This window comes from Acomys minous (assembly GCF_964271855.1).
Source record: "Acomys minous genome assembly, chromosome: 8".
In the NCBI taxonomy this organism is placed as follows: domain Eukaryota; kingdom Metazoa; phylum Chordata; class Mammalia; order Rodentia; family Muridae; genus Acomys; species Acomys minous.
The window spans coordinates 116,693,153-116,717,438 of NC_140489.1; the positions used below are offsets into that span (position 1 = coordinate 116,693,153).

At 44.8% G+C, this 24,286-nt stretch overlaps 1 protein-coding gene across 6 annotated transcripts in view; it reads left to right on the forward strand.

The window, feature by feature from the left end:
* The window catches only part of PLEKHH2 (pleckstrin homology, MyTH4 and FERM domain containing H2), a 102,223-nt gene that overhangs the window by 64,735 nt on the left and 13,202 nt on the right, over nt 1-24,286 (forward strand). For all 6 annotated transcript variants that reach the window (XM_084791403.1, XM_084791404.1, XM_084791402.1 and 3 more), the window contains 9 exons: nt 3,334-3,513; nt 5,377-5,485; nt 6,834-6,946; nt 7,924-8,103; nt 10,031-10,128; nt 11,837-12,014; nt 12,856-13,011; nt 14,286-14,383; nt 19,956-20,097. In XM_084791403.1, the coding sequence (XP_084647529.1) occupies nt 3,334-3,513; nt 5,377-5,485; nt 6,834-6,946; nt 7,924-8,103; nt 10,031-10,128; nt 11,837-12,014; nt 12,856-13,011; nt 14,286-14,383; nt 19,956-20,097 (1,254 nt within the window). The remainder of the gene's footprint in view (nt 1-3,333; nt 3,514-5,376; nt 5,486-6,833; nt 6,947-7,923; nt 8,104-10,030; nt 10,129-11,836; nt 12,015-12,855; nt 13,012-14,285; nt 14,384-19,955; nt 20,098-24,286) is intronic.

Below are 24,286 nucleotides of genomic sequence, written 5' to 3' on the forward strand. Positions count from 1 at the left end.
TTTACGTTTTGGCTCAGTCACTTGTACTTTCTAAGCACCGGGAGAACACCACCTCGCCATGCTCCACTAACCTTCACTTTGCCTCGATTCCCAGTGTTCTGGCAGATTAGAGGAAGCCAGGAGATGTGAACAGCTAGGAGGGATGACTGAGGGAGGAAAAGGAAGCCGGGCCGATGGGTCCTCGGATGCCTGGGTACCACTTACCTGCCATCTGTTTGCTGTCTGCTCTTCCTGCTATGTCCTGTCTGCTCATTTTAAAACTAATGCCCCCGTCACTCCCAGGAACTCGAGTTACCTTCGCCTTAAAAGTAGAAAGATGGGCTGTCTACCAAAGGTGCAGTGGCTACATGCCATTGTGGGCACTCATTCACCTTGGCATTACTATAACTACATGAATTTAGACAACACAGATGCCTCACTTGTATAAACTGATGATTCCAGATCCATAGAACCAGCCTGTGGCTGGTTAGTTAATGACCCTAGATTTGGTCCAGTGACCATGTTGGTCAGTTATTTCCCTGATCCTTTTGCACAGGATGTACTCTCAGGGCTACAGCTGCATTGTTCTTGGCATTGCTGGTTGCAGCCAATGGAAAGGATGCGCCCAGAGCAAGGGAAGAGCTTGCCAAGCGGTGCTACATGAAGCTTTAAGTCTAAGCACAGTGCAAAGCAGCACCCAGCATCCCCTGCTAACCCAACAGTCAGGAAAGTGGGCACTCAAATTTTGATATGAAATTGGGGGCACATGTGACTTTCAGGAAGGCTCAAGTAAGTGCATTTATGTTTAAAAGAGTTGAAGGAATAGAGGTCAGGGACGTGCTCCTAGTGACCCCTTCCTCTGGACACGTCCCACTTCCTGAAGTTACAGAAGCTCTAAAATGGCACACCATCTGGGGACCAAACCACAACATATCGGTCCTTGGGGATAATACTTCATATCCAAACCAGAGCATACAGTTAACCCCTGATGCAAAAATGACTATTAAATATTGAGGTGATGAAGACTAGGAATTCATAGACTTGCTGTGACTTTTTCTACCTTTCTTTCCCCCCCCAAAAGTGTAGATACAAACACACACACATAAAATAAAAATGTTTTTTTTAAAAAGAATGTCATAAAATACATTTCACATAGAAGTTACTGTTTAGTTAATCTTTACTTATTAATCAGATAGATGTTACCTCAGGAAGGTCTCGCTTTTCACCGGATCCTAAAGGAAGTCAAAGTGCAACCATGGGAATAGTGACAATATTCCAGGCAGAAGGAGCACCAGATGCAAAGGCCCCAAGGCAGGAGCATGCCTGCTATGTTTAGAAAGAGTGAGATCAGGGTGACTGGACTGGAACTCCTTAGGAAACGAGCCAGTGGGAGGTGACGTAAGGGATACGACAGGGACTGAACCGTACGGAGCCTCGGACGTCAAAGGAAAGATGCCGGCTTTTTAAGGGAGACGACATTTTACCTGTGTTGGCAGAGTTTTCAGTAGGCCTCAAACCAACATGGGACAGATTATAGGCAAAAGGTATACAAATGTATTGAACATAAGTTGTCTAGGAGACACGAGGCTTTGTCAGGAGTTGAAGACCCATAAGCACCTATGAAACTGGACCAAAGGGCAGTAACTTGGGAAGACAGGGGAAGGCCCCGGGGACAGACTGTTGTAGTCACTGGGCGAAGTGCCTGGCAGGACAGGCCGGGCAAGAGAGTTTCTGTGTCAGCTCTCCAGGGCCTCAGTTTCCCATCTCTATTTAAAGAATATTGTTTTCAGCCTATTGCCAAAAAGGCATCTTCCATATGGGAAGTTTTATCTCCTACCTTGAAAGAAAAAAGGGGGAGGGAGATCAGGATGCACCCTCACACCTGTGGGGTTTTCTGTTTCGAAAACATCTAGAGTACAAAATAATCTTCGTGCCAAAGAGATGTCTTTTGGTATGCCACGTTCTGTTGATGCTATGAGTCAGGACACGGCTGCAGGATTTTGAGCAGAGCCAGCACACAGTCCTACCCTGTCTAACAGGAACACGGAGCTTCTATTTTAGGAACAAGCTGAAGGGAACAAGGAAGATACTAATTAGGAGACTGTTGGGCTAATCCAGTCCAGAGACAGCTGTGGTGGAAGAGGCGACGGCCCTGATCAGAAGAGACCGTATTTTTCTGACGGTCTTGATGGAATTTATGTCACGGAAAGAACAGAGTCAGGGATGCTGTCAAGGTTTTTGGCCCAGGCTTTAGGAAAGATGAAGTCATCGAGTGCAGTGAGGAAGGCTGGGAGGAGCAGGTGGTTGAGGTAGGCTGGTCGAAGGGAGTCTGAGATGCTGTAAGACGTCCAAGTTCAGATCCTGAGTCTGGCTTTAGGCATTTGGGAGTAGCTAACGGATGCTGGGACTAAAGCCATGAGTGTGAATGAGATCACCCTCCGTGTGTGGAGGTGGTCAGGACGAGGGAGTCCGAGCACAGAGCCCTGGAATGCATCGTGAAAAGGGATGATAGCACACGTCCTTGTGGTTAGAATGGGTTTTTTTTTTCTCTCTCTCTCAAAGAATTGTAGCCAGGCATGGTGGTGCACGCCTGTAATCCCAGTACTCAGGAAGTTGACACAGGGAGATGATGGCAGCGAGGCAGTGTCTCAACACCCTCCCCCCCACAAAAAAAGTAATTCCTGCAGTTACAAACCTGGCCAAATATTTTAGAAGCTATAAACCTGATGAATGCTCTACAATGACTAACGTAGAAGACATGTTTATGTTAGTTAGTAAAAGAATAGATACACTTTGACAAAATGAGCGGTAGGGAGGTTTTCTTACCCTTTAAATTGCAACGGAAAGTGCGGCTGCCTCTCCCAGGGAGGTGTGACTCGCTTTGATAAATGGTCCAGGAACACTAGACACCTGTGGGGGTCTGAGGCGGCCTCTGCGCCAGCTGCCTGGTCATTTGCTCTACAAGCAATATGGAGCCCACGGCTACACTTCACCGTTAGCTCCACCAGCTCACCCAAATCACTCATCAGCTCCAGGAGGGAAGCTGGACCCACTGAGCATTTGCGCTGAAATCTAAATTGTATTCTTGGGCAAGGAGTTGGTCATTTGAGTCCGTTCTTGTCATTTTTGTCCTCCAACGTTAAATGTCCAGTGTTCCTTTGGTTGCTTTACATCGGGTTTAGGGTTTCTGCTGGTGGCCGTTACGTTTGTAACAAAGTGGCTTATCGGATCTCACTGAGGTACTGGCTTTTCAAAGCATGCCTTTTAAAAGGAAAACAGAAGAGGACCATTATAACTTCTCGAAGGAAAAGACCGAGACAGCACCTGCCTTACCACCACTAACCTTTGCTGCAGTTTCCTCTAGGTCAGATCAAACTCTGGGAGGCTCAGGTGGAGGAGGTGGACAGGTCCTGTGACTCAGATGAAGACTATGAAGCCAGTGGGCGCTGCCTGCTGTCCACTCATTACACCATCGTCATCCACCCCAAAGACCAAGGCCCAACTTACCTGCTGATCGGATCCAAACATGAGAAGGTATTTAACGGCTTCTTGCCTGGTCTGAAGGGATGCAGGCGTTGTGCTTGAGGGTATGGCTTGATTTCAAGCCCATTTTATGAAAATAAGAACAGATTTTGGGGGATGCAGGGGAAGCCCTTTCAATCTCTGTTTTCTGAAATTCTCTACGTCTCTGGAAAAAGCCTCATCTAAACATGCCAGCTGTTAACCTATTGACAAAAATTGTGTTGAGATAAAAACTAATGGTGACAGTGACCATCACAGGCTGGACATTTTTGGTGAATATAAGACCTCTAAGATTATTTAGTTATTTTTTATCAAAAACTTTGGTTTAGAAACAACAGAAAGTGAATAATTATATTTGCCATATGTATATAATTGTGTGTGATAAAAGGAGAATCACAATTTGATGGGAAAGAAATGAATTGTACATTTATTTTATGTAGTATTATATGTTTGTTATATTTTGATGAAATTGGCTTCTAAGGAAACCATTAATTTTTCATTTTACACGATTGTCAAAAATTAACTTCAGGATAAATTTAAAGAGCTAAAAGAATTTCATGAAGTTTTTCTTTAAAAAGCTTATATCTGGGTCAAAAGTGCTTTCTAAAAAAAAAATACACATGCTAGTTGTGGTGTCACACACTCGGGAGACAGAGGCAAGCAGATCTCTGTAAGTTCGAGGCCAGCCTGGTCCACAAAGTGAGTCCAGGACAGCCAGGGTTACACAGAGAAACCCTGTTTCACAAAATCGAAAAGAAAAAAAGGAAGAAAAAGAAAACTACACAGTGTAAGAAATTACAGTGGCAGTGGTTTATAAACTTGACTTTAAAACTTTAAAATCTAGGACTCAGGGCTGGAGAGATGGTTCAGCGGTTAAGAGCCCTGGCTGCTCTTCCAGAGGATCCAAGTTCAATTCCCAGCACCCACGTGACAGTTCACAACTGTCTGTAATGCCAGTTCCAGAAGAACTCACACAGACACACATGTAGGCAAAACAGGAATGCACATAAAATAAAAAGAAATATTTTTTAAAAAGAAAAAATATTCAGACTCAGCATCTAAGAACTTGCTGCTCTTACACAGGACCCAGTTTTGGTTCTCAGCACACACAGAGGCTCACAGCCCTCACAGCCATCCGTAACTCCAGTTCTGGGTGCTCTGATGCCCTTCAGTTCCGGGTGCTCCGATGCCCTCTAGTTCCGGGTGCTCCGATGCCCTCTAGTTCCGGGTGCTCCAATGCCCTCCAGTTCCGGGTGCTCCGATGCCCTCTCCTAGGCTCCAAGGGCATGAGGCATGCATGTGGTACACGTAAATAAACGCAAGCAAAACACTTATGCACGTAAAAACATAATTTTTAAAAATTAAAATCTGTCATATCAAATAAGATCATAAATGCAACTAGATCACACAGAGAAACCATGTCTCAAAAAATCAAAAGCAAACAAACAAACAATCTCCTTGATTTTATCATGCTTTTCCAAGAAGCATGGGTAGAATATGGTGAAAAGTGAGGAACGGTGTGAGCCTGGCTCAGGAGAGCGAGCCCTCCTGGCAGTTGGCTAGCAAGCTTGAAGACCCCAGAATTTGACCCCTGGAACCCACATGGTAGAAAGAGATAATCAACTCCCTCAAGTTGTCCTCTGACCTCCACATGCACGCACACCCCCCCCCCGACACACTCATATACACACATTAAAGTGTACAAATTAAAAAATTAAAGGAAGTGCTTTCTTTTCTGTCTCAAAGTTTGCGTTTATTGCTGTTGCTGTTGTCCTTTTGGTTGGTTGGTTTTTACTGCTTTTGGCAAGTAGTTTCTTCTCTTCAGATCAACCGGACATCTTGGCTAACATTCTGTTACCATGTTTTCTTTTGAAGGACACTTGGCTTTATCATCTCACTGTTGCGGCTGGAAGTAACAATGTAAATGTTGGATCTGAATTTGAACAACTGGTTTGCAAGCTGCTAAATATAGAGGGAGAGCCTTGTAAGTTCAAAGCACATAGACTTCGGAGTTCACGAAAGTGGGTCTCAAACCCTTAGCCTTATGGGGGTTTTCACACTGCAGTTACTCTTTCCCTCGCTCTTCCTGTAATGGGCCAGAATTCTTAGTCCAAGAGCATCAGCATCTTCCGTGTCCTGTCATGTCCTGTCGCCCCCTCTGCCTCTGTTACCTTGCTCCCTTTGTCTGGTGTGCCCCACCCTTGGTGTCTGTCCCTAACATGATGAAACCTAGGCTAGCCTTAGAAGATGCCTCAGCCAGCCCACTCCAGTGTAGAGTCTGAATCTCAAAAGGTGCTCCATCAGTGTTGAAGTTAAGTCCCAACTCACTTCCCCATTTAACACTTTTATAGCTTTTGTATATAACACATTTGTAGCTTTATATTGATATTAATTTTCTTCCAGCTATAGTGTATTGTTGCATTTCTTATTGCTGTGATCAAATACTTGACAAGCAGCTAAGTTTCTAAGTTAAGTAGGAAGCTAAGGAAGGAGGAGTCATTTGGGCTTGCAGTTTGAGGGGATACAGTCTACTGTGGTGGGGAAGGCACTGTGGCAGGAGTAAGAGGTGGCTGACATATCACTTACTTTCTCCTTTTTATTCACTCCAGGACCCCAGCCTGTGAATAGTGAGGTCCAGTATTGAGGGTGGGTCTTCCCTTCTCTGTTAAGCTATCTGGAAATGCCTCGCAGGCATGCCCAAAGGCATCGTTCCAAACCCTGTCCCCTTGAGGTTCAAGATCAGCTGTCACAGAAGGTTTTCCATTGAGACCCTAGATTCTGTTGTGTGTTTTCTGTATGTTACATCTGTACTGACCAGTATTTAGCAGTGATAGGAAACAGTCTAGAGCCTGCCACATGCTCAGAGTCCCCTGCCACTGAGCTCCATGCCCAGGGGGCAGGAATTTAATAAGTACTGGTTTCAGGAACGACGCCGTGTTCCTTTCTGTCTTCGTATCTCCTCTTCTTTGGCTTCCCTCTCGATCTTTCCCAGGATCCTTGTTAAAGTTACCTTCCTAGCTGGCTCACTACCCACTGGCATGTGTGAGCAGCACGCTGCTGTGTAGACTTGGGACAGCTGAGCCAGTTAGGACTCAACTCTTCTGCATTCACAGCCTCCAGAAGAAAACATGAGGGCTGCAGGGGCCTGGGGGCGAGAGAAAAGAGCACTTCAGGGAGGTTTTAGTTTGGGAGTTTTGTTTGTTTGTTTGTTTTTTCCTGACCCTTGGGAGACAATGAGCCACGCCTAAATGGGTTGGTTGCTGAAGGGTCAGGCTAAACAGAGCCAGGAGTAGGAATCCTCTCACTCTGCTCATGTGCTCTTCTGTGTTCAGCCTCCCAGATATGGAGACACCCCATGCTGTGTCACAGCAAAGAAGGGATCCTGTCCCCTCTGACCACACTGCCTTCGGAAGCTCTGCAGACAGAAGCCATTAAGTTATTTAAGGTAATACTGTTGGCAAGTCTCATAATTAATTGAATGTAATCATCCGTGTTATAAAGTTTGGGTCTAAGAAAATTCAAGCTGTGATGATGATGATGATGGTGGTGGTGGTGATGGTGATGGATGTTGTGGATGATGGTAGTGGTGATGATGGTGGTGGTGATGATGGTGGTGATGGTTGTGATAATGATGATGATGATGGTGATGGTGATGATGAGTGATGATGGTAGTGATGATGATGATGATGATTGTAAAGATGGTGGTGGTGGTGATGATTATGATGATGATGGTGATGGTGATGATGGTAGTGATGAGGATGATAATGATGGTAAAGATGGTGGTGGTGGTGGTGATGGTGGTGGTGGTGTGATGAGGATGAGGATGATAGTGATAGTGATGATGATTGATGGTGGTGATGATGATGATGATCATAATGATGGTAAAGATGGTGGTGGTAGTGATAATGATGGAGATGAGCACTCTGCCACTGAGCTACATCCCCCAGCCTCACTGCCTTTTGAGGAACATGTGGAATGATGTTTTATCAGGATGCTACATACTTTGTGTAGTAAAGGAAAATGGGCATTTTGACGGCAAAGGAAAGTATTAAATAGACCCAATCTGAACTTTGAGATGAAGTGACTAAAATGAATGACTGACAGGGCAAGGTAAACATGTATTTTAAAGCTCTGTTATTAGAGAACATAGCGTAATCATTGTGTCTTCCAGAAGTGACCCCTTTGCCATTATAAAATGACCCTCTTTATCTTTGACAAAATCCTTTTGCTCTGAGCCTGCCTGGCCTGCTATTACAGTAGCCACTCTAGTTTCTTTTGGGGGGGGGGGGTAAAAAAGTTATCATAATTCATCTTTTTCATTGTCTTAAATAAAAATTATTGCTTAAAAAACACAGAATGGCTGTGATTTGTGCCAAATAAACCCAATCATTTCTCACCTCGGCTGTATTCTCTTCCATTCAGACATGCCAGCTTTTCATAAACGCTGCGGTAGACTCTCCTGCCATCGACTACCACATCTCTCTAGCTCAGAGCGCTTTGCAGGTCTGCCTGACGCATCCCGAGCTACAGAATGAAATTTGCTGTCAGCTTATTAAGCAGACCAGACGGAGACAGCCTCAGAATCAGCCAGGACCACTGCAGGTGCGTATGGGTGCAATTTAAAGTCATGTCTTCTGATCGTAAGAAGGATGCACATTCAGTATAGACATTTGAAAATACAAAGAGTGTGAAAGGAAAAATGCCTATTGATATGCTGATGACTATCTTTTTGGTTTGTCTATCAGATCCTTGTATATAAGTATGTAAGGGGGCTGGAGAGATGGCTCAGCGGTTAGGAGCGCTGACTGTTCTTCCGGAGATCATGAGTTCGATTCCCAGCAACCACATGGTGGCTCACAACCATCTATAATGTGATCTGATACCATCCTCTGGCCTGCAGGTGTACATGCAGGCAGAGCTCTGTATACATAATAATAAATAATAAATCTTAAAAAAAAATAAGTGTGTAAGTACCTATTATATACTCCCACTTTTTCACACTGGAGTTAGAGTGTGCATATTACCTTCTAGAACCATAGAATATAATCATTTTTCCCGTGTCCTTAACCATACTTCAGAAACTAAAAATTACGTTTTTAAAAAAGATTATTTATTTATTTATTTATTATGTATGAGTGCTCTGCCTGCATGTACACCTGCAGTCCAGAAGAGGGCATCAGATGTCATTATAGATGGTTGTGAGCCACCATGTGGTTGCTGGGAATTAAACTCAGGACCCCTGGAAGAGCAGTCAGTGCTCTTAACCTCTGAGCCATGGGGACTAGAGAGATTGGTAAGAGTATACACTGCTCTTCCAGAGGACTGGAGTTCAGTTCCCAGCACCCAGATCAGGCAGCTCACAACCACCTGCAATAGCTTTGGAAGCTGAAGCACAGAATCTCTTGCTTTTCTCCACTTGCTCCGTCAGCTGTGACTAAATGAACTCTCCCTGTTCAACAGTGAGTGAGCAACACCCCCACCCTGTTCTGCAGATACATGGTGCCTTGCAGTGCTCTCCACCCGGCACCTCACACCTGGCACTCTTGCAGTGCTCTCCACCTTGCACCTGGCACCTGGCACTCTTGCAGTGCTCTCCACCTGGCACCTGGCACCTGGCACTCTTGCAGTGCTCTCCACCTGGCACCTGGCACCTGGCACCTGGCACTCTTGCAGTGCTCTCCACCTGGCACCTGGCACTCTTGCAGTGCTCTCCACCTGGCACCTGGCACTGTCCCTCTTGCATCCCTTTCTTCCTTCCCAGCACTTTGCGTTACAATCCATACCAAACTGTATCTTCCCAGTGAGTCTTTCATTGGTGCCTCAAGCCATTACCTCCATGTTATAAAAAATTAATTCATGATATTAGGATCTACTATAATTTGCTGAGGGTTTATATAAACTTTTCCTATTAGATTAGGCTTCTCAAGGACAAGACCCATTCTTCCCACCTTTTTATGTAATATTTTAAAAGATATTGACATATTTGTTTAATGAGGAAAAATACATAGAAAAGAACATATGAAAGAGAACACTGGTGGAAAAAAAAATCACATGTGGACCTGTTGCCAAAATAAATCTTTGTTGATATTTTATACTTGGCCTTTATATGTGTATGTATACTGTATAGGTGGGGCTGGAGTATACAATTTTTATTTTTGCTTTTTTGCTATTTTGTAATCTGCCTTTCTCAAAGTTATGTGCCAGTGGATACGTAAAAATATAAAGGAACAGAAGAGAGTGAAGTCCCTAATCTTTGTGTGTGACGTCAAAAAGAGTTACTGAATCTATCAGAAAACTTTAGTGCTGCAGTTGTAGATAGTAGGTACAATTGGGTGGTTCATGGATGTAACCCAGGGTCGAATCATTATGCTTTTAATTTAATGCAAATGCTCTGAAGAGGTTATGTGGAAGAGGCAAGCTGTGAGCAGTAAGAGAGTCTCTCGCTCTCCCACGCTCTGCCAGGCGCCCTGCTCTGATGTGTCAGTGCGGCTGCCATGGTCTCTAATGAGCGGTCCTTCTCCTTACCCAGGGCTGGCAGCTCTTGGCACTCTGCGTGGGGCTCTTCCTTCCTCACCACCCTTTCCTGTGGCTCCTCCAGCTCCATCTAAAAAGGAACGCGGACTCCAGGTATGCAGAACACTAGCTGAACTGTTTATGTGGCCTCGGCCGTCTACAGTAAATCATAAGAATTTAATAACTTGCCGGGTATAGTCTCCAGAGACCGAGCGAAGCAAATATTGGGACAGGAAGGCTTCCGTTATCCTTTATGTAGAGCCCGGAAAACATTGCTTTTGTTATGTTAAATATCTTATGCATGATTGCTAGGAAAGCTCTGACAAAGAACATTTTTAAGTGAAAAGACCGTGTGCGTTGCAAGTACGAGTGCCTTGGCATTCGTGGGTAAAAGCAGCTATTTTGCATTTTTAGTTTCTTCTTTCACTGTTCTTATCTGAACTGGATTCTTTTGGTGGAAGTCCCCTTTTCTCATGGTCTTCCTTTGTTTTAAAATAGTATTCAGAAACTCTGGTGCCTCATATTTCAACATGTCCCTTGGATGGAGATGCCTGGTGGCACTCAGAGGAAAGATAATAGGTCACCAAGGAGAGACTTGATACCCTATGAGCATATACAGGGGGAGGAGGTCCCCCTCAGACACAGACATAGGGGAGGGGAGGGGAGTAGGGGGGAAGTTGGAGGAAGGGAGGAATGGGAGGATACATGGGATGGGCTAACAACTGAGATGTAATATGAATAAATTAATTAAAAAAAGAAAAAATAAAAGTGAAAAAAAAAGAAAAAAATAGTATTCAGATTGCTTTGGTTTTTTTTTTTTTAATTCTCTTGAAAAAGATATTTAAAATCCGATTATTAAAATGACCTTTTTAGACTGGGGTCTAAAGCAGTTGACCAAGGCTTTTCCAGGTTCATCCTGTCAGCCGAGGGAGGGTTAGGTGAGGTGTTTTGGTTTGCTTGATTGACGGCACTTGGGATCAAACCCTGGGCCTTGCAAAGACTCGGCGAGCGCTCTACCGGGCCCAAGAGGCTCCTGTGCTAGACAGACATTAATAATAGCACAAACAAGCGCATACAAGGAAACAACACACCGCTCAGGACAACAGAAAAAAACTCCTCAGTCCATAATACACTGAAGAGAAGCTGTGACCAAGGTCATGTGACTTCAGTGCCTGAGGAGCCGCTGACAAAGGGTGACACCATTGAGTCTGTCTTGAAAGCACTTGAGTATAAACGTATTCAGAAATGTTAGTTTCTTTAAACAAAATGAAACTCGTGTGTTTAGTTTTATGCTGTGTATGAAGAAGGGCAGATACATTCTTGAGCCCACTTGTGTATTTATGTACTTGAATGGCTTTGCTTGGCGTATTGTCTATATGATAGGCATTTTGTATGAAGGCATTTTTCTTAATTTGTTTAACAGTGAAATAAGCTGCATGCTCTTCAAAAGAGAATGCTGGGAACCACGAGCTGTGGCTTAGAAGGGGCTACGCCTGAGGCCCGGAGGTCAATGTGGGGAGCTCTGCCCTGTAGCTTCGTTATAACATATTATTCTTGACACATTATCCTCTTTCAACGTGTTAACATTGATTATATATTGAGTGTATAATTACTGGCAATTTAAAATTCAGCTTGTGATTACAGCAATGCAGAAAGATGAAAAAAAAAATGCCATGGGGATGTTTGAGTCAATTGCAAAATTAAAGGAACTGACGTCCAGTAACATTCAAACAGTTCGATATTAACTGTGAAAGTTGCACGTGTTAGGCTGTCTTAATTAAATTTATTCTTAGATTTTTTTATCCGAAGTTTTGCATTACAGGACAGAATTTGGGAAATATGCCATTTACTGCCAGCGGTGTGTGGAAAGAACGCAACAAAATGGAGACCGGGAGGCCAGGCCCTCGAGGATGGAGATTCTCTCCACTCTCCTCCGGAACCCTTACCGCCACTCGCTGCCCTTCAGCATCCCCGTGCACTTCATGAATGGGGTCTATCAGGTGAGCTCGCATGCGACGAGACCAGACCTCTGAAACAGCCAAGTCCGAAGACAGACTGTCGCTAAACACAAATGATCCCCCATCGGTGGGCCTGCAGCGCACTGAAACTGTGACTGACAGAGCCCAGGCACACGTCTCATCCGTCTTGGGGTCTTCAGATCGTAGGAATCACCTGGTAACACATCCATAGGCTCTCCCAGTTCTCTGGTCCGGATGTTCGTTTGTTACCCATAAGAATCAAAGCTAGCAGTTACTCTTTGTACCCGTATACCCTTCATCCCGAGTTTCATGCCTAGACCCCACGCTCACAAGTTCTCTGGCTGTCAGTCAACTTGGTGTGACACATCTCACACACACACACACACACACACCAAATAAAACAAACATTTTAAATTTTTATTTAAAATAGTAATAATAAATAAATACATATAATAATAATAAACAAATAAATAATAAAAACAAATACATAAAGGTGTTCATTTATGAAAAGGACTGTGCTTTCTTTCATGTGCGTATTGACTGACTATTGTCCTGCATTCCTTACCTTACTTCCAATGGGTTGACCTAGCTAATGTCTCTCCACATGTTCAGGGCTGTCAAACAATCAGTCAGGTTTGAGTCCCTCTCTGCCTGTTGTCTGAAGCTGGAATTTCTGAATTCTCATAACAAGCTGACTACCCAAGTCGCCCTCCGTGTTTTCTCCAGCAGCGCACCAGACAAAAAGAGTTGAGGCTCCCTGAGAAACCCGTTCCCATTAGTCACGCATCGCGTGTGCCCTGCTTCCCCTGAGACCTGCCCAGCGCGTACGGCTTTCATTAAGGGCGTTGCTGTCTTTGTCTAGGTAGTCGGGTTTGATGCGTCCACCACAGTGGAAGAATTCCTGAATACTCTGAACCAGGACACAGGAATGAGGAAGCCAGCGCAGTCTGGATTCGCACTGTTCACCGACGATCCTTCTGGCAGAGACCTGGAGCACTGTCTTCAGGGAAACATCAAGGTGAAACCTGGTTCCTCACAGGAGCCAAAGCTAAGCAAATAACAAAAGACTCGTCTGTGCAAGTTCAGTTCAGGAATTTTCCAAAAATGCAAGAAACCTGATCAGCATAATTTTTAAGAATTGCCAAACTTTGACAAGTTATAGGATTCTCTCCTCCCCTCCCCCCTCCCCCCCCCCCGCCCTTTTTTGGGGGAGGTCATAGAATTCTTACTATGCAACTTGTGCACACAATAGAAGAAAAGGAGCAATAATTGTAATGGCTGGCAAGATGGCTCGGTGGGTGACGGGGATCGCTGCCAAACCAGCCCTGGAACCAGCAAGGTGAAGGAGAAAACTGATGCCCACAAGATGCGCTTTGACCTCCACGCATGCATACACACACAAACAAATGCAAGCCAAACAAAATGCAACAACGACAACAAAAATGAAGATGTGAGAGCCCAATTCCCCCCCCCCCCCCATCTCACAGCTGTTTCCAGTATCCCGAGGCCTAAGTGGAATCCTAAGCAGAAAAAACAGATAAGGTTTCTGCTCATGGGGATTTTTAGTTTGCTTAGAAAAGGGCAGATTTATTTTCCAATAATCCGTATACCACAATTGAAGGTGACAAGTGTTTTAAGAGGGAAATTTCAGCCTGGCCCTTGAGGGGGAATCTGAATTGCAATCGGGTAGGAAAAGAACCAATGAAAATAAAGAAAGAGATTTTTTAAAATGTCTTTTCTAGCACATGGTATAAAAAGAAAAACCCCAAGGTTTTCACAGAATGATGCCAACAGTTAGAAATAGTAATTACTGACCTGCGGGGACCTCAGAGACACAGTCCACTTACTTTGCAAATGAGGAAACAGGTCTTGGCCACACCAAGCAGTCATGGTCGAGTGGAGAGCATGCCTTCTGTCTCAGACTTCTTTGGGGTACCTTGTTCCAATCTTGATAACTCACAAGGCGGAAAAAAATGTTTCTTCAGTGACCAAATCATGAAAAAAAAATTCCTGGAATCTCTTTGTTTCCAACCCTATGCAGTCCCAGGTTAGATTCCTTCCTGAGTAAAAATGCATGAGCACAGTCCAAAGTTAATATGTGTCCAATTGGACAAGTGGCCCAAAGAAATAGTGTATAATCAGACCCTAAGCTCAGAGCTCTTCAAAAGCTAAAACTAACAAAACCAGACTGAGGGGGGTTTGTACGAACTGAGAGTTTTCAGTCTCACAGATGCTTTAAAATGTTTTTTTTTTTTAATGCCTGTGGATCTCAGCTTTCTCTTCCCTTTCTAGATCTGTGACATTATTTCTAAATGGGAACAGGCATCCAAAGAACAGCAGCCCGGGAAATGTGAGGGCACAAGAACTGTCCGGCTGACTTACAAAAACAGGTGCGGAATACCAGATCTGAACGCGGGGCTTAGCCTGCAGCTGGCTGCCAGCTGTGGGCCTGCAGTCTCGTCCCCTAGTCACTGGCCTTGGAAGCCACACTGTTAACACACTCAGGCTTACTTTTAAAAATAAGTAATAACTCTGTTCCGGAAGAAACTACCACATGGCATTTTGTCTCCAATTCTCATAATTTCCTAGGCCAGCCTCTCTCTCTCTCTCTCTCTCTCTCTCTCTCTCTCTCTCTCTCTCTCTCTCTCTCTCTCTGTGTGTGTGTGTGTGTGTGTGTGTGTGTGTATGTGTGTGTGTTCTGTCTTTTTCTCCCACCCTCTTCCATCCACCCCTCTGCCTTCAACTGTAAGCCAGTCACTTAGATAGATGCTCAGGATAAAATGGCGTTAGGAACAGACAGAGAGGCAGTCTCTGACCTTTTAGAATTTGCAAGTTAGTAAGGATGACAGTGGTTAAACATACATCCTCTCTAATAAACATACCATTAAACATTAAGCTAGCATAGCTCCCAAAAAAAGCACACAGCATGAGCCACAGCATGAGCCAGCCCTAGGCTCCTCTTTTTTTTTTTAATTTTTATGGTGTTGATACTAAGTTCAGAAAGGGGCTGAGTGTGGAAACTTTAACTACTGTGTCTGAAAGGGTGGTCAGTGCAGTGGAGGGCCTCACGTCCTGCGCTCTGGCATGTGGTTAGAAACCTGCTTTTCTTTCTTTTTCAAGTATTTTTTCTTAACCTTTTTTTTTCCTTTTTTTTTTTTTTAAGCAGAAGATAGTACTGAACTGACCACCTCACATTAAATGTACCTTCAAAAAAAGATATTTTTCTAGGTTTTGTTTTGTTTTGTTTTCGGAATCTCATAGTTCATAAATTAATCTATAAAATATCAGGCCAAGAACCTGGTGGAATTACTGGCATAAGGTCGGATTCTTTCAGAATTGCCTTTGGAAAGTCTTCAGAGCCTTAACATGGGAAGCGAAGGCATTATATAATATAAAAGAGCCTAACAGCCCTTTATCTAGTTCAGCATTTATTTTTCTAGCAATTTACCCTAAGAAAGACCCACATACCTGGGCAGGCTACTCCAGTGTGGCCCAGTATCTTCTTTCCATAATTGTGGAATAGTAAGAAATAATGGGAGTAAAAGAATGCTTGGACTGAGGTGATGAACTCATGTGTTAGGCTGCACCGCGCGCACTCAGCTACCAAGAGGGCTTACCATCCGCTTAGACAGACTCCTTCTGTATGAGCCGATGCCAGTTGCCGTCTGTCAGGGCCTCTTTACTCAGGAGCTTGAGAACTGTGATGTTCGCTTATGAGCAGCAAGGTGACCGTGGACTATTGGCTGCTATTGCTCTGAGATATATATATATATATACACATATACATATATATGTATATATATGTATGTATATATACATGCATACATACATACATACACATATACATACACACACACACACATATATATATATCACCACTGAAAGCAACTGGAGAAAGGAGGAGTTTGTTTTCATCCTATAGCTTATAGTCCGTCATCAAGGGAAGACAGGGCAGGGACTCGATGCAAGAGCTTGAAGCTGTTTCCCAGGCCCCAGGCTCTTGTTCAGCCATCTTTCTTTTAGGGCCCAGGCTCAGCTGCCCAGGACTGACACCATTTGCAGTGGGCTGAGCCCTTCGACATCAATTGGCAATTAAGAAGAATTCCCCACAGCTATGCTCAGATGATGGTTCCTTCAAGTGTGTTGGCAGCCAAGATTAGCCCTCACAATAGGTGTCCGTAGTCTCCGGTCATCTATCCCGAGAGATCTGCAGCATCCTTTAATTTATGGAGCACAAATAATAGGTTTTTGTTGAGGTCAGCCTATGCCGTACTCTGAGCTAGTCCGTACTGTGTAAGGTGGTGGTTTTCCAGGCTGTCCCTTGTCCCAGGAGACTCCATATTGACTCTACTTTGAGAGTAAGATGGTTACCCTTGAGTGGATGCTCGGACACCATCTACCTAGCACCATTCATGCAGCACAGACTGATGAATGACTTATTCCTGGGAGTAGGAAAGGTACCCCTGGGAATCAAAATTTATTATATTAAAATCATATCACAATAGTTGTACTGATGTTTCTATTGATGGCAGCCTTCATATGTGACTTTTTAGTGACTGTCACTTAAGAGCAAGCAGCGGGCTTAGATGAGTGCTGAAGCCTCGGGAGGCCACACTGTAGCCTTCATGAGATGTCCTAATCTGATGTTCCCATCCTTCATCTCTTTGTGGTTATGTTGGAATTCAGTTGGGACAAAATAGAAAGACCACCATGTGTCTAAGACAAGCCCTACTCATTAATACCTTATGATCAGTTAGTGCATTCTGGTTACAATGGCTACAGTTGGATGAAATGGACAAAGGCGTCTTGAAATACCTACAGATAGGAATAAAGCCTTTGAGGCCTCGGCACTAGAAAAGACCAAGAGATAGGTGGTAGTATGGTGAATTGACCTTGTTTAAACAACAGCAAACAACTCAAACAATAGGATTAGTGTTTACACAGTCTGAAAGGCCTAGAGGGGCCGTGGCTAAGAGAAAGAACGCTGTTTCTAAACATGGCCATGCTTTGCGCGGGCTTATAAATAGCTTGGACAATGAGCCCTAATTTCCAGTGACACAGTCAGGAGGGGAACTGCCTGTGTGTGACCTGTCCCGCTGCCAGGCATCTGATTCTTCCTCTGCCAACTTGCTTTGTAATGCCTAAAATGCCGATTTTTTCCTTCTTCGTGGACTCTTACATTTATATTTAGCGAGTTAAGGAATTTTAATTATTTGACTCAGGGATCAAAGGTCTAATTAATAGGCTTTGAACATGCTCTCAAGCACAATCACTTGGAAACTAGTATTTGGAGTCTAACTTGTTATGAAATGGTTCTTATTTGACTTGATTTCTTGCTGCGTGCCTGAGATTGCAAAAGTCAGGTGTGGTTTTAACAAAGCAAGCTGGCAAGGGTCCTTCCTGTGGAGAACGCTCTTCTTCCCCCTCCGTGAAATCAAGGATTATTTTTGGTAACACTTTGTAGTTGCCGTTTTCTGGGACATAGTTTAACATTCCCGCTTGCACAGTTAGCTAACTGTAAAACACATGCATCCAATTGGCTCCCAAATTGAAAAGGATCTTGAGAGATCAGCTAGCTTATCCTAATTCTTCTAGAGATGCCCACATTTTAAAGATTTCAGAATCAAGGCTTCTTTTCTTAAGGATAGGGTCTCAGTGTGTAGCCCAGGCTGGCCTTGAGCTCTCCTGTTGACCCTGCGCAAGCCGTGCTTGGCTGGCCCTCCTGCTTTGCCTTGTAGACTCTTTTCCTTGGTCACCTTTGGGATGCTTTCCTTGTTCTCCAAAGCTTTGTCCAGCCATAGGGGCCCAGGCTGTTTCTCCTACATACTGGATTCCAGGACTGGGCATGTCTGGGATTGCATTCCCTACTTTGTTAAGGTGTTTCACTTTTCTTTCCTAGCATGAGCCTTGTGGGCATGCTGGAAATGATAGAAAACACATCAGTCTCTTTCTCCCTGTAGAAGACCTGTCACCATTCCCATTGTAATAAGAGCTCTGAGCGGTAACACTTCCCATCTCCTCAGAGGTTGTAGGATGAGCAATGCAGTTCCTTACTTCAAGTGAGGAAATGAGCCCCGTGTAAAAACTTCCATTTTCAACCTTCCTTTTTATGTCATACCACTTTCCTCGTTATGTTTTACACTTATCGCCTATTTCTGTTGTCTGCTTGACAATCTTAAATATATATATTTTGTCTTCATAAAACCATGCATGGAAATGAGACTGTATTTGACTTCTAGAAAGAGCTCTGCTTGTCCTCTGGGCTTGGCAGGAGGACAGTCAGAACTGTGGGTAGGAGGAGCTTCACAGAGAACATCTGCCATGCTTCTCCAGATTGCAACCCACTGCCTCTCCTTCCCTGATGTTCAGAAAGAGATGCCCTAACTAAGGGAGATGTCCTCTCCTGGCACATGTGCACGTGAGTGCACCACACACACACACACACACACACACACACACACACATACACACACACACCTACTCCACCTCGCCTCTTTCTCACCACTGTGTTGTTCAGGCTTGTCCCACTGTTGCATACCTGCCTCGTTGTTTTAGCACTTTGTGTATCCATAACAAAGTGGCTTAGCTGAAACCCGGAAGCTTAGGCAAACAAAGGCCAAGCCCAGCTAATGAGGAAGTGGGGCTATCACTTGAGGCCCCCCAATACCAGATTCAACAACAAAGAGACCCCCATCTCAAAATAAACAAAGCCCAGCCAGGTGTAGTGGTGCATGCCTTTAATCCCAGTACTTGGGAGGCAGGGTCAGGTGGATCTCTGTGAGTTCAAGGCTAGCCTGGTCTACATATTGCTACACAGAGAAGCCTTGTCTCAAAAAAAAAAAAATCTAACCAACAAACAAAGCCAGTGTTCTGTTTCCACAAGGAATAAGAAAGTGTGTTGGATTTTTATATTTTAAAGACACATGTAACCAAAAGAGTCAAATAGACCTGAATGGACAAATATTGTCTTCTAGACAGCTAGTGAAAAGCCTCTCCTGACATTGGATGTTAATTGGAGTTGACTTTTAATTGAAATCTTCATTTCCTATTTAGTATGTTCAAGATGTTGAAAAAAGATTGTGTGTTGATAATTGGGTTTATTCAGCTCCTTGGAATGAAGAATTTGTTGTATCCTGCATTCCTTAAGGGGGGGGGGGAGTAAATGCAATGTCACTCAGAGTTTAAGCCTTTCTTCTTCCAGTTAATTTAAAGACAGACAGTCTTAGTCACTGTTCTATCACTGTGAAGAAACACCACGACCAAGGAAACTCTTATAAAAGAAAGCATTTGATTAGGGGCTTGCTTATTGTTTCGGAGGCTTAGTCCATTTTCATCATGGCAGGGAGCATGGCTACAGAGAAGCAGCTGAGAGCTACATCTATATCTGAAAGCAGTGAGGAGAGTGGGTTGAGGGAGAGAGAAAGAGAGAGAGGAAGAGAGAGAACATGCAACTAGACCTCACATAGGCTTTTGAAATCTCAAACCGCACCCCCAGTGACACACCTCCTCCAACAAGGCCACACCTCCTGATCCTTCTAATCCTTTCAAATACTGCCACTCCCTGGTGTCTAGGCGTTCACACATATGAGCCTATGAGGGTTATTCTTATTCAAAACAACACAGTGACTTAGTACTTCTGCACATTTTTCCCAATGGCAGTGGCCTATTTGTATCATGTAGTGGGCTGTTGAGAACAGTCCTGTGGTTTATCCTCACTGTCTTTCTTTATAAGAACATTAGTGAAGGGTGGTACAGCCCAGTGGCTGGGCACTTGCCTAGCTTGTGCCTGGTTCTGTCCATCATATGGAAAAAGAGGAGGGGGGCAGTGAGATGGCCTAGTGGGTATGGGTACTTGCCATAAGGCCTGATGGCCTGAGTTTGCGCCCCAGAACTAATACGATAGAAGGGGAGAATTAGCTCCTACACATTGTACACATGTTTTCTCTCCTTTTTTTCCCCCAGACTGTATTTCTCGATGCAAGCTCGTGGAGAGACTGATAGAGAGAAGCTGCTGTTGCTGTATCAGACGAACGATCAAGTCATAAATGGCCTTTTCCCTCTGAACAAGGACCTGGCATTAGAAATGGCGGCGCTTTTAGCTCAGGTAACTTCCGCGTTGTCTAAAATAGCCTAAGGAAGTGGTAAAGTGCTGGTTCCTAGTCACACGCAGTAAAACAGGATACCTTTGGCAAGACCTTAAACTCATTTTGCTGTGATTAAAAACTGCAGGCATTGTTACTACACTGCCATTATCTGCCCCTGACAGTGTGGTCACATGGAGCAGAGACACTGTATTCCCTAAAGGGAAAGACACTTCCTGGATCTTTTGAAAGTGTTGCCTGGGGCTTTGCATTTAATGAGGGAGTCTGAGTGTGGCGTGCAGGCACTGAAGACAGTACCTACAACCAGCAGTCTAACAGTCCTAGACGAAGCTAGAGCACTTTTTTTATTTACCAGTCGTATCCATTAGGAGTAAGTTTGGATTGCTTTAACACATACACACAAATTACTAGTGAATTACCGAAACAGAAGTATGTGTTATTCTGAGCTTAGTGACCACGTACCTGTATCTCCGCACTTGGGAGATTAAAGCAGGAAGATCACGTGTTGAAGGCCAGCCTGGGCTACATTAGTAAGAGCCTATCCCAAAAAGGGGCGTGTGTGTGTGTGTGTGTGTGTGTTGATTCTCACAAGGTAGATATTACATCCTGATACCTCTACAGAGCTATCAGGACTTTGTCTTTCTACCCAGTTCTGCCTCGCATTGGGTGCCATCCTCATGATCCTGTTAGAGGTCTGTTAGAGTCCCGGCATGGTCCAGGATGGGGCACTGAGAAGAACACGCCTTCCCGGCTTTGGGAAAACATCTCATACTTACATCGGCCTTCCTGTTTAAAGTGCCTGGTTATAACTGAAACATGGTCTTGCCTGGCTGTGCAGGGGGCTGGGAAGCAGGCCCCGCCAGGCAGCAGTGTGCTTGCGGGAGGGTGGCTGTAAAATGCGCCTGAGTCTGCGTGGATAATGGGGGGGGGAGCAGGGAAGCTTCCCTATGATGTGCCACGTGGACGGATGCTTGGGCCCTGGGTCTGCAGTCCATGTATCCTCATCCTACACTTCATCCCAGGGCATTCATTCCTTCTTTATCTCTTCCACCACCCGAGCTGATAATTCCCAATTCTTCTTACTCACTCGTGCCTGGTTAACGGGCTCCGTGGAATTCAGCCCATTGAAAAGTGCACCAGCTAGCTTCTCACTCCTCCGTGTTGTGTCATCGCCCCGCCTAGTCCTCCAGGGGAGCTTCCGCCCCAGCGATCCCAGCTGCCTTTTCCTGTCCCCTCTCCCATACCTCATCTTTTCACTTTCAACTCCTCAGGTTTTCCTCTGCTCACCGCTCTCTTCTGGCCTGACTGCCACGGCTGTGATTCAGACCCGCCTCACAGACTTTGTTTTCCAACCACTGTCTGACCGCATGCTCCCTTGATGTGGGTCCCCCCACAAAGTCATCCTTCCCACAGATACTAGTGGGACTTTCCCCGGTTTATCCACTGCTGCCTAACAAACGGTTTCGAGTTGAGTGTGGTGGGGATGGTTGCCTGCAGTTGGTGATCCTAGCTCTTGAGAGGCAAAGGCAGGAAGATAACAAGTTCAAGGCAAGCCTGGCTATGTAGCAAGTTCCAGCACAAACCGGGAACCTACCGAGACCCTGATGCAGAGACAAACAAAACAGAACGGCATACAGCATCCACAAGTAAAGACTCCAAAAATAACTTGAGCAGATATGCAAAAGGCGTACAGTTTCTGTGTCCCGTGGCTTCAGTTAGCTTAGCTTGAGGGACAGCTGTGACACCATGGGTGAGGGCTGGAATCATTGGCAGACTCATTTACTTGTATTTACTTGTGACGCTGGCTCTTCGTTGAGACTTCTGCAAGAACCATCCACTGCACAATATGATGCACTATATACATTACCTGTACTCTCCTCAAGGAACCATTTGAGTTTCTAACTAGGATGATAATTGAATGATCAAAACCTTACCCCAAAAGAGACATGAAGGAAAATCTTACATTTTCCTCAGGCCTGAGACCGGAAGCTGGCACAGTGTCACTTGTCCATGGAGAGTTGTTTCCCCAGCGTTAGTACCTGAGAGGGAGGCAAAGCAAAAACAAATGTCATCTCACTCATGCCCAAGGTCATTCATGATCTGCCCTGGCAGCTGCCTCTTCAGCTCAGCATCCCTAACTCATCCTACCTGGAGCTTGGGTCTAGGCAAAAACCCCTCACTTGTTTATGGCATCTGCCTCTTTTTTAGACTTTACTAATCTTTCTGATTTGTCCCATGTGCCTCTGTCACTTGCTAATTTCATCTTGCCCTTTAGCTTCCCTTGTGCGCACTGATACCAGGGTACCTTTCTGAATCCGCCCTGGTGGCTCAAATGGCCCTCTGGGGAGTTTCTGCAATATTCTACACATGTGTATCGCAGTCCTGACCTTGGGGGCTCATAATTCCCTGTGGTTCTGCTTTGCATCAGTGACTGGGGCCTCCCCAAGGGTCACTGCTGTCCCCGTCCCTCCTGCTTTCCCGTGAGCAGTTTTCCCTACTGCTCTCGGAAGAAGGGACACTTAGCCGCTGAGTTTACGTTTGGAGGGTTTTGAGATCGTCTGAGCTTGAAGGCATGCTGAAGGCCTGCTTGCTGCACTCTGAGGGAAGGGAGCAGGCCCTGGATTTCCAGACAACCAGAGGTTTCATGATGCCTGCCGTTCTAGGCGTCCGTACGCATAAATTCTTCATGAAAATCACTCTTGTCTCTACTAATATTTAACTTTATCTTCCTTCTTTAGCTTTTCATTTTGTCAAAAAAAAACTTCTCTAAAAAATTAAATCCAATTTTTTAGAGATTCTGTTTATTTTTACTGTATGAGATTTTACCTGAATGTTACGTCCCTGTGTGCCACATGCATGCTGGGCCCTAGGAGGCCAGAAGCGGCATTCTGGTATTGGAATTATAAACAAACGGCTGTGAGCTGCCATGTGGGTGCTCAGACTCGAACCTAGGTCCTCTGGAAGGTCAGAACTGGCCTGTGTCCCCAGCCCCGAATCCACCTCTTAAGGATGTGTAGTTTTAACATTTTTGAAATGGGTCAGAAAGAGGAGATCATATACTAAGAACATTTGGAGCATATGAATAATACTAAAAGGCACAGTGTGTCGCTGTATATATGGGAGAATTAGACACTTCTGTCTTTCTTCAGAGCACTGTTTTTGGAAGGAGACAGGTTTGTTGAGGACACTATAAAGACAGTGGCTGAGCAGCAAAAAGAATGAGAAGATAAAACATAATAAAGCAGCCACGCAATGTGGATGAGTTGTCTGTTCTGTCCCAGGTCTTAATCTGTGGGGTCTTGTTGATGTTGCATGGTTTAAAAGAGTTAAAACATTGAGTGAGTGAGAGTGGGTGAGTGAGTGAGTGAGTTTAGTGAGTGAATCAGAAAACAGTTTGCAGCTGGGCGGTGGTGACGCACACCTTTAATCCCAGCACTCGGGAGGCAGAGGCAGGTGGATCTCTGTGAGTTCGAGGACAGCCTGGTCTACAAAGTGAGTCCAGGACAGCCAAGGCTACACAGAGAAACCCTGTCTCGAAAAACAAACAAACAAAAACAACAGTTTACAGAGGTTGGTTCTCTCCTTCCACCGTGTGATAGGAAAGGCGTGTGCCTTTACCCACTGAGCTACCTTGTCAGCTCAATGCTGTAGCTTAGCTAGGGGGTTCCTGGAGTCGTTCTCTGTGCTGGCTACTTTTAGGTCAACTTGACACAAGCTGGAGTCATCAGAGAGGAAGGAACCTTAACTGAGAGAATGCCTCCATAAGATCTGGCTGTAGGGCATTTTCTTAATTATTGATGGATAAGGAAGGGCCCAGGCCATGATGGGTGGGGCCATCCCTGGGCTGGTGGTCCCGAGTTCTCTAAGAGAGCAAGCTGAGTAAGCCATGATGAGCAAGCCAGTAAGCAGCGCCCTCTGTGGCCTCTGCATCAGCTCCTGCCTCCAGGTTCCTGTCCTGACTTCCTTTGGTGTTGAATAGCAATGTGGAAGTGTAAGCCAAAGAGATCCTTTCTTCTCCAGCTTGCTTTTTGGTCATGTTGTTTCATTACAGCCACAGAACCGTAACTAAGACAGTCTGTCAGTTGTTACCGTGTCTAGGAAAGCACATGTGTAGGCCTGTTGGGGGCGATGCGAGTTGACTGTTGACTATCTCCAAACACTGATTGTGTTTATTCTGTTAGCTGATATGTT